Source organism: Amblyomma americanum, chromosome 3, assembly GCF_052857255.1.
Source record: "Amblyomma americanum isolate KBUSLIRL-KWMA chromosome 3, ASM5285725v1, whole genome shotgun sequence".
Classification (NCBI taxonomy): Eukaryota; Metazoa; Arthropoda; class Arachnida; order Ixodida; family Ixodidae; genus Amblyomma; species Amblyomma americanum.
Window position 1 is genome coordinate 21,130,763 of NC_135499.1, and position 12,825 is coordinate 21,143,587.

The 12,825-nt window shown below is 49.5% G+C and overlaps 1 protein-coding gene and 1 pseudogene across 1 annotated transcript; both read left to right on the forward strand.

Annotated features, from left to right (window-relative positions):
* The first annotated feature begins 751 nt into the window (after positions 1-751).
* Positions 752-2,426, forward strand: LOC144123667 (piwi-like protein 1). The gene is made up of 3 exons (XM_077656457.1): positions 752-1,126; positions 1,243-1,379; positions 2,060-2,426. The coding sequence occupies exons 1-3, from the start codon at positions 752-754 to the stop codon at positions 2,424-2,426; spliced, it is 879 nt and encodes a 292-aa protein (XP_077512583.1).
* A 4,506-nt stretch (positions 2,427-6,932) lies between these two features.
* LOC144123668 (piwi-like protein 1 pseudogene) lies at positions 6,933-12,224 on the forward strand (annotated as a pseudogene).
* Positions 12,225-12,825: the final 601 nt, after the last annotated feature.

The following is a 12,825-nucleotide window of genomic DNA, read 5'->3' on the forward strand; positions in this document are numbered from 1 at the left end:
AGCCGGCTTGACGAGGTTTTTCTGCACTAATAAACTGGTACGGCAAAATGCTTAGGACTTAATCCTGAGTTTAATATTAAAATGTTGGAAAGCACAAATGGTGGTTTGTGCTTCTTGATAAGGTTTTTGTTCGAATTGATTTCAAGCCGCTACAAACGTCTTGAATCAAAAGACTGGTAGACGGGAAGGCGTCAGCATCTTTCACTGTTCCTTTTAGAACCATGAAGCGCGCCCAATTTAAGCCATGCTGCCATGAATGCATGCACTTGGTGGGAACTTGAAGAATGCGGACCCCGCGCTGTGTCGTGGTCGCTAAGGGCACATGTGCTCCTACAAACTCTAGTTTGCGCCATTTTTAAAAGCGGTTTAGCTTATAATGGGTATACGGGGCTTCTGGGACCCGACCGAAAATCTTTGGTGGACTTTGAACCATTGGAGCTCCCCGGATAAGTGCCGCTGTTCGCCGCTGCGGTGGCTGAGTGGTTATGGTGCTAGCCTGCTGACCTGAAAGACACGGGCTCGATCCCTGCCGCAGCGGTCGCATTTCGATAGAGGCGAATTTGTGGAGGCTTGCGTACCGTGCATGGTCAGTGCACGTTATAGAACTCCAGGCGGTTGAAATTATGCGAAGACCCTCCATTAAGCCGTAACTCATAACCTGAGTTTGTCCCTCATAACCTCATAACTGTGGTTTGTGGCCATAGACCACAAATCACAGTTGCGGTCTAACGGATTCCCAATTCCCTCGCACATGCGGGACAACGTGTCCGTGATGCGGGGCCTGGCTCAGCACACCCGCGTGGAGCATTCCAAATGGATGTGGAACCTGCTCGAGTTCATGGCGCTCATCAACAACAACGAGGCTATCCACAACGATATGGACAGCTGGGGTCTCCGGTTAAATGACTCGCTCGTCAGAATCGACGCCCGCGTGCTGCCGCCCGAGAAGGTGATGCAGGGCAGCATCGCGTACCGCTACAGCGCGGCTACGGCCGACTCGGCCGACTTCTCGCGCGAGACGCGCGACCGGCCACTGCACGTAGCCGTCGCCGTCGAGTCGTGGATCGTCCTCTGCCACCGACGCGAGGAGGCCAACGTGACGGAGTTCGTGCGCACCCTGATGTCCGTGTGCCCGCCCATGGGCGTCAAGATCGGGATCCGCGCCTGGTGCTGCTGGACGACGACCGGCCCTCCGGCTTCGTGGGAGCTCTGCACTAACTTGCCAGAGGGGGCAATATTCAGGTGGCTTTGATCGTGCTTCCCAACAACCGCAAGGACCGCTACGACATCATCAAGAAGGTCTGCGTCGACCTCGGCCTCCAGAGGCAGGTTGGCCGAGGCTACTGTTCTTTGTCACCCGAAGCGGGTGGCGAGATCCAGTAAAAACTCTGAATTTACTTTTCAAGACTTCTCAGGGGCCTGTTTCTGCGATGCTGTAAGATCACCATTGTACAGGGGTTCTGCGGCTTCGTCAAGTGGTCTTCATGATAGCTTTTTCTGCATACCTCCAGCATCCTGTATATTGTATTTGATGCAAACAAGCATTATTATTATCTTTATTATGAAGTGCTGAGTTCAGCTTCCTTGAAACACAATTGAAATCAGTTGAAATGAGTGTTCCTTTGGCCGTTTTAGTGCAAAAATAGGGAATGGTGTGGTATAGTGTGATGTGGTGTGCTTTTCAGGACTCAGTTTTGAATTACCTCATTTCAGTTGTTCTTCAGCTGATTTCATTTGTATAATTGGAAGCTCCAGTTGATCGTAACTGGCCAGAACACTGTGCGAAAAAGGAATAATCACTTCATTTGACATGCTGAGCACCGAGCAAGTATCTGGCCAGGCGCACCCATGTCTGTTTGGTCGTGCTGCTATGTATATTACTGTCAATATTAGCTGTTGGTTCTTTTCCCTGCGCTTTGAACACTTACGTCAAGAGCGATGTGAGGGCTGTCTAGGTGTGAAAGTTGGTAGACGTGTATGTAAATGTTAAGGTAGCAAGTAGCTGTATCGGCATATGAAAAAAAGTAGACTGGAGAAATCAGTGTCATGGCTAACGCAGTACAGTGCGGAATGGTGACGAATGCCCTCATTGTTTTCGGTACGCGTTCCATGTGATCCTCGCCCGCACCATCGGCAACCGCAAAAACATCCGCTCGGTGGCCACCAAGGTGGCGGTGCAGCTGAACTGCAAGCTGGGCGGCGAGGCCTGGTGTCTGGAAATCCCGCTGGTAAGCACCATGGTGATCGTCTGCGACACCTATCGCAACTCGAGCTCATCCCATCGCTCTGCGAGCGCCTCCGTGGCCAGCATGAACAAGAGCCTGACGCGCTGGTACTCGCGCGTCACCATCCACGCCACCCAACAGGACCTGGGCAACTCGCTCGCCTCGCTGCTGCTTGAAGCGCTGTTCAAGTACTCGCAGTGAAACGACGGCACCTCGCCCAACCGCACCATCTTCTTCCGCGACGGGGTGTCCGACGGAGAGATCCCCCAGGTGAGCAAGGCAACTTTTTACTCAGAAAACTCAGCGTTGTGGGCGTTGTGAGCGAAAAGTCACGAGCATGGATATGACAGCTGGTTGCGCACAGAGACCAACCTACTCCCCAAACACGAATACGCTTGCATGGCAGTAGAAAGAGAGTAAGCTGTCCTCTAGCGCACCGCCTTTCACAAGAGGGTGTGCGCTTGAGGACAGCTTACTCCACTTTTTACTCCTTTCTGTTTATAGTGCAGGAGGCAGGTGGGCAGCATACGCCACATTACATTGCAACGTCGTCATAACCTGCCCAGCGGATAGGGAGCAAACTGCCCGCCGTGGCAGTTTAAAATAATGATTGGTCGCTTGAAAAGAGCAACCTGGGCCGCACAAGGCCCACCGCTGGGAGCACCTGCTATCGCAGGCCAGTGGCGCATCGCTTAATCGCTGCACCGCTGTACCACTGCGCTAGGAGGGGTATGATGACTCTCATGGTTCTATGATTGTAGCGAATGACCTTCTGCATATACGGGAATCAACCTATTATGCTGTCACGTCATGCCGTTAGGGTGGAGCTTAAGTGTTCTCTACAATTTTAGTTCTGTGGCCATTGAACTGTTACCATTTATTGGCTTTGCGAATACTAGTTCATTCTACAAGAGCGGAATTATCGGGGCCAGTTGTATCATTACAGACGGGACGATAAGGAAGAGACAAACACGAGCGCTGACTATGAAGTGAAAGAAAATTTTATTGCACTGACGAAATTTATACTCCAGTGTCACGCCCACAGAATAAAAACAAAAACTTTAACACAAAGCACCAAGATTCTCTCGTGTTCGTAGCAATCAAGGAAACTAATCTCTTTTCTTTTCAAAGTGATATAAGGTGTGCTCACGCGCTTCACTGGTTTTTATGAATAACATGCGCTTCGAGTAATTCGTGCGAAAGCTGTTCCTTGTATCTCCTGAGTACTTTGCTTTTGTCAAGAATTGCAATGCACTTGCAGGTGGCCACGTGTTCAGGCAGATTCTTCCTCGTGCTGTTTTTGATATGTCTGCTATGTTCTCGCAGCCTATCATTTAAACGTCCAGTCTTTTCTATGTTGGATGATCTACGGGACAAAGGCACATCGTAGACCACTTCTTTTTTTACATTCGGTGAAAGGCCTTCCGTGTTTCTCTTCGCACTGTTTTGGGGACTTCTCTTTTCGATTGAGGATTTTGTAAAGCTTTTCTAGTTTGTCAAGGTGCAGTAAATAACCACCCTTACGTAGGACCGCCCCAAAGCTTTCTTCATTGGATGACTCACGTCATGCACATACGGCATCACAACAGTTCTTTCACGTTCCTCTTGTTCCTGTGTCGTCGTGGCTGCCCGGTGGAAATCTTTCAAAATTTTGTAGCTAAGGCTACAATGAACAGCATCCGGGAATCCTGCGATGCGTAGCCCTTGTAATTGGTTTTTAAAGCTTTCTTCGCTGCGATGTAGACATAACCTATTGAGGGTGCATTTGAAGGCGCTTGTTGATACTGCTCTTTTTACTAGTTTCGGCTGAGCCGTACTGTAAGGCATGAAACCTTTCTTTGAGCGCGGGGAGTAGCACCAACAGATGTGCTCTGGGTAAACGAACACGCACAAGGCCAGAAACAGGAGTTGCACAGGGTTGTCTTGCGGTAATTCCTTCGTCAGAGTGAAATCTTTAAAAGTATCTTCGAAGATTTTGAAAAGTTCCCCTACATCACTCTGGGGTCCCAAGGTAGAGGCCTTGTAGACGTTCAGAAAATTGTCAACATAGCGGAACACGTTGAGCGAGCTGCTGTTTTCGAGGGCTGTTTTCAGTTTTCTGTCACAGCGGCCAAGTAGCAGATCGCTGAGAAGCGGCGCCACGCATGATACTATACATACTCCTTTTTTCTGGATATAAAGTATGTTTTTAAAGGTTATGAAGGTTGAGCGCAGATAAAACCCCAGGACTTAAGGAAACTCGCACATGTAATGTCACAGGCAGCTTGAAACCTAACGGTTCCCATTGTTTCGATGCTTTCCTTTACCGCCTCTAACAACAACTCGTGCGGGAGATATATATATATATATATATATATATATATATATATATATATATATATATATATATATATATAATTGGTTTTTGGGGAAAGGAAATGGCGCAGTATCTGTCTCATATATCTTTGGACACCTGAACCGCGCCGTAAGGGAAGGGATAAAGGAGGGAGTGAAAGAAAGGAAGAATAGGTGCCGTAGTGGAGGGCTCCGGAATAATTTCGACCACCTGGGGATCTTTAACGTGCACTGACATCGCACAGCACACGGGCGCCTTAGCGTTTTTCCTCCATAAAAACGCAGCCGCCGCGGTCGGGTTCGAACCCGGGAACTCCGGATCAGTAGTCGAGTTCCCAGGTTCGAACCCGACCACGGCAATATAAGTTGTTCAAGTCGACCGAGAAAATGTTCGCGCTTTGCGGGCACTGTTATTCGATCTACTTGAAACATCCTCAGGTTTTTTCTAACCAGGAAAGGGTCGGGCACTGCTGGCAAGGAAAGAAAGTTTTATAAATAAATAGTAACAAGAGCCTTGATAAGCACCCTCAACAGGTCATGACTGCATCGTAGCGAACAAAGCTTTAAGAACCAACTGCAAAGGTTGCGCCTCGCCGGATTCCTGGACGCTGTTCTTTGTAGTGATTGCTACAAAATTTTGAAAGATTTCCACCTGGCAGCCACGACGACACAGGAATAAGAGGAACGTGAAAAAACTGTTGCGATTCCATATGTGCACGACGTGAGTCATCGTTTCAAAGAACGCGGGAGTATCTTGTTGCTGGGTTTTAAAGTTTTTAATTTTTTATGCTGTGGACATCACCCTGGAGTATAAATTGCGTCACTGAAATAAAATTTGCTTCCATTTTATAGTCAACGAAAGTGTTTGTGTCTCTTCCTGATTTCCCCGTCCGTCGCGCTCTTATTTATGTGCAGTTCTTTCTAGTGCAAATTTCTTGATCTTGCCGGGACCATTTGAGTTCTGCAGTATTGTGTAAATAAAATCATCTAATGCAGGTGCAGATAATGTAGTGCAGGTGCGTAGTGCAGGCATTTTGCCCTGTGACGGAAGTAGTGGTGAACATCTGAAATATCAGGAGCCCTTCAGTACTGCGTCCCTCATAGCCTAATTCGCTTTGAGACGTTAAACACACATAAATAATTAACCATAAACATCCAAATAAAATCGAATCACGTTTACAAGTATGCTGCTTAGCTAACTTGTAATCGCTTGCTACATAACTATTGTGGTTATTCATATAGTTTCAATGAGACACACGTAGCTGGCCGATGCTAATGCCATCCCCTAAAAAAATTCCAATACAGTTTCTGTTAAGTTTCGGAAGAAATACATCGAGAATCTATTCCTGTAAGCAAGAGTTTTCGGCAGGGGATGTCAGTTCTTAGAGTTTTGATCATTTAGGAGTCGAGAGGCACGCCCGCCTTCTCTTCGCGGCTATTGGAAAAATATAATTTCGAAGACGTGATTATGCCCTGGTATGTGGCACCGCGTGGCCTCGAAAACTGCATGGCTTGGATGGTACAGGCGTTGCATCATCTTCTCTTTCCCGCCTCCATGGACGGGACACGGAAGGACGCAGCAAGAATTTGTCTAAACATCTTTCTGACCTGTTTTGAAGTGTTCGTCCCCACTCGTACCAGCTACATGGGCGTGAAGACTCAATGCATCTCGGCAAGTATTTTTCGGGTGTTAAAACGTCCTGGCGAGACAGAAAAAACTTACTCAATTTGGCCCTCCAAACTGCGAACTCTTGATAAATGTCTGCTGTAGAGTATTTCGTAGCTATTAAGACAAAAAAATATACAGCGATCAGTTCAATTGATAGAGAAGAAATATGACCGCATTCTTCTTTACCTCACCAGTCTATTCGTTTTTCATTTTATTCTAAGTATGATTCTATTGCAATTTTGAGTCCATTGTCTTCCACTGCCCAATCAACTTTAGTTCTTTTCTATGCAACTATGCAAAATGTGTGAGGTTGCGGCGAGTCCTCATACCACTGCCGGCGCAGTGGGGGACCGGTTATACGATATCCCTCCACACTGCAGGGTGGCCATTTCAAACACAGTCACCGGTGGGCCTTTGAGACACAGGTGGCTATTGCTGAGCTCTGCGATAAGCAATAGGTGCAGAAAGCCTAACTTTCACACACATTGTTTTTTGGGAGCCTATTGCCACAATACCAATCCATCCAGTTGCGCCATACCGCGGCCGAACTGTTGCCTTGCGCAATTGAGGGGCTATTGAGGATTGTCATTTCTTCGCTCGAGCGCCGTGCTGTCTTTCTCGCCCAGCACGTCTAGTTAAACCTCGTCTGTATGCATCGGCCGTTTATCGGTGACATATTTGGTGGAGCCGCTGGGTAGCATCCCATGTACTCTGACTACGAGGGCACTCTTGACGCCTGTTCTCCGCGCGTGGAATCAACACCCGCCCACAAGGTGAGCCGCCGTCTGCGAGGCCTACAACCGAAGTTCAGCCAACTGACAGTGCCTGTAAGGGTCATGATATCCACCGCGGCTAGCAAGACAACTCATCATTCCGTGAATGCCCCGCCATTCGTCCTTCACGCACCTCGGTCGCCGCCACCGTTCCACGGGGACAGGTTCGGGGATGTTGAAGAATGGTCGGCGAGCTCCGACCGAGTGGCGGGTTTCAATGAGAGGGACGGTGAGCGCAAATTGCGCAACGTGTACTATGCGCTGCAGGACTCGGCCAAAACGTGGTTTGAGAACCACGAAACTTCCTTCGCCACCATGGAGGCTTTTCGTCGAGAGCTGCTAGCGACACTTACCAGCAGCGAAAGAAAAGAGAAAGCTGAAATCGCCTTGCACTCGAGATCACAGGAGCCGAACGAGAGTGTCGCGATGTTCATAGAGGACATGGCGCGACTGTTTTAACCGGACCGACCCTGCTATGCCCGAAGCCAAGAGGTACCCCACTTAATGCGCGGAGTAAAAGAGCAGCTGTTGGCCGGACTGGTCCATGACCCGCCACGAACAGTGTCCGACTTCACCAAGGAGGCAACGGGTATCGAGCGCTCTCTGCAGGAACGAAGCTCGCACTACGATCGTCAGGCTACTGTAGCAGCCGCTTCCCAGTACACGCATACGTCGCTACCCGCCGAGGAGCTTCGGGAGCTTGTAAAGAGCCTTGTGAGCGAAGAACTGGCGAAGGTTCGCTTTGAAGCTCCACAGGTTAGCGTCACTGCCGCAACGAACGTGGTCCGTGAAGAAATCCAACGAGTTGTGCAGCCAACCTCAGCTCCGCACCCGGCACCCTCCGTTATTACGTACAGCGAAGCGCTACGAAGTCCCGGGCTAGTGATGCGAGCCTTTTCCCCCGTCGGTCCTGTGGCAGCTCTGCGCAGTACCCAATCGCAACAGTACCCTCCGTGCCGCAGGAGTCCAGGCACCCCCATGAGCAAAGCGCACGTGTGGCGTACGCCAAACAATCGACCGCTCTGTTACCACTGCGGGGAGCCCGGCCACATCCTCCACCACTCCTCCTACCTCAGAATAGGTTTAAGGGGGTTTCCTCGACCGCGCTACGGTAAACGACTAAGGGATATCGAGCTGTACCTGGCTGATAACGTGCAGTCCTCGACCTTGCAGCGAGGCCAGTCCCAATCGCCATCCCCAAGGCGGTTCTCTTCGCCCGGCCGTCCGTCGTCCTCTGGCCAGTTCAGAGGTACCTTCCCACGGCGGGAAAACTGAAGACGGCGTTCTCCGGGGGTAGGCCTGCCGCTACTGGACCGAGTCAAGAGCCTCCACCCGACGATTCGCCGTGACCCTCCCACCGACGACGACCTGACCCGACGACCTCGGTGATGTGCTGTGACCGACTGATTTCCGCCGAAATTCTGGTATCCGCCGCCAACCACGACGTTACCGCACTCGTGGATATCCGCGCCGATCGTTCTGTAATGAGCAGACGGTTAGCCACGGCCCTGAGGAAGGTACTGGCCTCTTGGTCTGGGCCGCAGATCCGGACAGCTGGTGGTCATGTGGTAACTTCGAGCGGTGTCTGCACTTCGCGAATCAAGATCTGCGGTGTTACTTTCCCAGTTTGCTTTGTTATGTTACCCGAGTGCTCCAAGGACCTCATACTCGGTTTGGGTTTCCTTCACGAGTACGGTGCCATTATCAACCTTCAGGAGCTAATCGTGTCGTTTTCCACCCAAGGTCCTGTCGACAACGATACCGAGCCACGCAGGGCTAAGTTATGCGTCTGTGACGACCACATATTGATCCCGTCAAGAGCGAGCATGTTTGTCACTACAGAGTGCGATAAGAGCCCCAGCGCTCGTGGCATCGCTGAAACCAACATCTCGCTGCTCCGGTGTCGGCAAGTCTGTGTAGCTTGCGGAATTATTGAATTAAGCAGTGGGCGAACCGAACTTCTGGTGACCAATTTCGATTCTGAACCTCAGTGTTTGCCCGGCAAAACAGCTATTGCCTATTTCGAAGAACTTAGTGAATTTGCGGGAACGCACGCATTGTCCGAAATCACGGCATCAGTGGAGGCGCCGACCACTCCCATCAAAACCGACGTGAACCCGAACCTGCCGTCTAATCAGGAACGCTGTCTGGAGAGCACTATCGAATCTTTCCACAACTATTTTGCCTCGTCTTCCAAGGTTAGGCAGACTCCGCTCACAAAACACCGCATTACAGTTGATTCAAATCAGCGACCGTCATGCCAGCCGCCTTATCGGATCTCTTCGAAGGAACGTGATGCCATTGGCCCACAAGCTCAAGAAATGCTCCAAGACGACGTGACACAGCCGTCGACGAGCCCGTGGGCATCGCCTGTGGTTCTAGCGGCGAAGAAAGATGGAACCCTACGGTTTTGTGTTGATTACGGCCGTCTAAACAAAGTAACCAAAAAAGACGTTTATCCTCTGCTACGCATTGATGACACCCTGGACATGCTACGCCACGCCACGTACTTCTGGTCGCTAGATTTACGCGACGAGAGGACAGTTGACAGCTGGAAGGTGGAGAGAGATAAGTCCACCTTAAGGTCGATGCTTCACGTAGATACTGTGGGAGAGCTTTCGCCTTTATGCCGTTTTTAATGCTGTAACATTAAAAAAATTAGACAGAACACTTACGGTTCGCCGTAAGGGTATAACACGATATCGTAGCGTTTAGGCTTTCCATTCTGAGCAATTTAACACCTTTGAGCGCATTTTTCTTTTTTATTTGTTTTAAAATAAAAAATTGATCTATTACACCCTCAAAATTTTCTTAATTAGTCTAGTCAGGCATTCGCTTTTCAATCTCACGAGTTTAAAATCTTTGAACATCCCTTTTTTTATTTTTTATTCATTTATTATATCAGTTATTCAATTAATTACAGTGATTTCATTAATTCGTCAGAGCCTATCACACACCCGTCAATCATCAGTCAGAAGGACCAAGAATTGCTGTGATGGGATTTTTTAAGCAGCCCCGACTCTAGGTCGTCGGTTAGAATCGCTGCCGTGAGCTAGGCTCGAACTGGCTAGTTAATTTTATGCTCGCGAAACGCTGAATCGTAGGACACTTCCGCAACATTCTACGGAAAACGGTTGGCGTGATAAGTTTTGTGTTACGCAGCCCCCGATTATTCCCGACACACGGTGCGGAATACGACGACAGCTTTTAGATCCAAACGAGATGTATACTCAATCGCCTAAAAACGTTTGGCCCTGAGCGTATCAAAGCTGCATGAAAGCTCCGAGATATGGTGTAGTGGAGGGCACGGGGATAATTTAGACCACCCTTGGCTTATCTATCTTTACAAGCTGTTCTTTAAGTGTTGTTTACATTGCAGACTACGCAGGTATTTTTACATTTCGTGTCCGCTGGAGATGATGCGGACTTTGTGTTGGAAGTGTGATCCCGCAGGAAACTGCAGTAGTGGACCACGCATAACGTCTTCCCGAAGCATTGGAGAGAATACCGAAAGCTTTTATTCCAAAGTAAACTTAAATTTTCTTCCAAGAACGGTAACTTTTTATCGCAAGGCAGGCTGAATTTCGGACTAATAGAATATGATTACGAATCAAGAGACGAGGTCTGAGCATCTGCCATCTACGTACGCACTGATTTGATTCCCGGGAGTTGCGAATAGCATGAGAAACTGTTCGGGTATTGGAAACTTTGCAGACGGCACCTGCGTGGGCGATCGATTTTCCATGATGAAAGCATGGCTAGAAAGTATGTGACAGGCATGCACGTCTTGCTCGGGACCAGGCTCGCGGTATTACAGTGCGGTAATCAAAAGTTTTAGCATAATATTTTTTTGGTGGTTTTCACATGAGGTGACGGGGGCTGTATGATGATGTGCAACATGAAAATTCGGTGTTGGAAGCCCGAAGAAGTGGCGATAAGCAGATTAGACTTGCACGCGGGCTTCCACCACGTTCCATCAATATACACCAGCGTGATTGCCACTGGGGCTTGGGTGAAAGCTCCTGGTGAAGCTCCTGGTTACTACACGCCGCTGCCTGGAGCCCTGGGTAGCGCATGCGCAGTTGTCCCCGACTCAGTTTTTTTTATTAATGCGCACGCATTGCATGACAGTTCTTGCCGTTTTGTGTCATTAGGAGCTTGTCATCACGATAATGTTCGACCGAATTGAGTTATAAGAAAAACAATGTTTGCATTAGATTCAGCAGCCAAAAATCTCGCAGGAGAAATCATGAGGTGCTAGTGGGATAGTAATTAATTAGAGCCAAAAATGTCCCAAAAGTGGTCGGGGCCCAACACTAATGGCGCAGAATTTTAAAACACCGGAAATTGGTGGAGCTAAAGCGTTGTGCCAAATCTGAAAAACCGGAAGTGTAGACGTAGCGAACCGTGGCGCCAAATTTAAAAACGAACCGTGGCGCCAACTTTATAAACTCAAAATGGTCAATGATGGAACTTAATTTAGGCAAAGAGGGGCAAAGAGGGGCAAGGAGGCGTCAATACTTACGCAATCCTCCAGTGCGCGTGCCACAGTGATCTCGTATAAGATTTTATTTAACTGTGCTATAAATTGGTCTCACAATTCTCCGTTTTCAGCCCTGGGCTTTTAACCTTATGTCACCTCACTGTTTTTGAGTCACCAACCGTCCACTGACATTTTGGTAACTTCCAATGCCCTCTGCAGTCAGCAGAACTGCACTGGCAGGTGATGCTGGTGGCGGCAGTGGGCGCGACTGAAGCGTGTCTCAGGCGTGCGCGGCGCAGGTGAAGGAGTGGGAGATCGATCAGACCGTGGCCTCGGTGCAAGCGCTCTTCCCAGGCGTGCAGCACAAGCTGGCCTTCGTGGTTGTGACCAAGCACATCTCCACGCGCTCCTACCTGTCGAACCGTGAGAAAGTGACCAACCCGCCGCCGGGCACCGTGGTCGACAGCGAGGTGACACGCCCCGAGCGCTACGACTTCTTCCTGGCGTCGCAGAGCGTGCGCCAGGGCACCGTGGCCCCGTCCCACTACAACGTCCTCTACGCCACGATGGGCCTCAAGCCGGACCACATGCAGCTCCTGGCCTACAAGCTGACCCACCTGTACTTCACCATCCGCGTGCCGGCCCAGTGCCAGTACGCCCACAAGCTCGCCTTCCTGGCCGGCCAGCCGATGCACTCGGAGCACAACCCGCGCCTCTCCTCTACCCTCTATTACCTCTAAACTCTCGCGTTCGGGGTTCACCGACGTTCGCCGGTGTGAGGAAGGTGGGAAGGGAGGTTTGCGCCCTCTGCCCTCTTCTGCACACCTGCGCACACAATCTAAGGAGTACGGAAAGGGGCTAAGCAGGTGTCTGTGATCGACCACCGCATATTGCCATGGCAGTTCATGAACGAAGCGCCGCCGTCTAATTGAAGCAGGGAGGGGTTCAGGCCTAGCATTGCTCTGTAGTAAGGGTTTCTTTCTTAGGTGAGAATTCACTGGTGATGTGAAGGGCTTGCCTGATGATTGTTTGTGGAAAGGTTCATGCCTCAGGCCTTCGCTGTAGGAGCTGCTGCGTGGCAGCAAAGGTCACTGATTCGAAGTTGATTTGTACTAGATGGCACATTTGCTTCCGCTTTACCTTAGGAGAGCAATGAATTCGATATGTTTTGTGCAATTTGATTCCCTATTTTACTTTTTTCAAGATTCATCTTCGAACCTCTGTGAAGTATTACGGGGACTGAAAGCCCTCTGTTTTTTTCTCTTGAAATGGTAAGGCATTGTGCTTAAATTAGATCTGCTTTATTTTTGTTTCCATTTAGTTCAACGTTTTTATGTACAA

Excerpts from the sequence above, each read along its gene's own strand:
- LOC144123667 (XM_077656457.1), top strand. The coding sequence starts at position 752 with ATGCGGGACAACGTGTCCGTGATGCGGGGCCTGGCTCAGCACACCCGC. Across the intron at positions 1,127-1,242 it reads TCGTGCGCACCCTGATGTCC|GTGGCTTTGATCGTGCTTCC; the intron begins GTGTGCCCGCCC and ends GGCAATATTCAG. Across the intron at positions 1,380-2,059 it reads GAAGCGGGTGGCGAGATCCA|TACAGTGCGGAATGGTGACG; the intron begins GTAAAAACTCTG and ends TGGCTAACGCAG.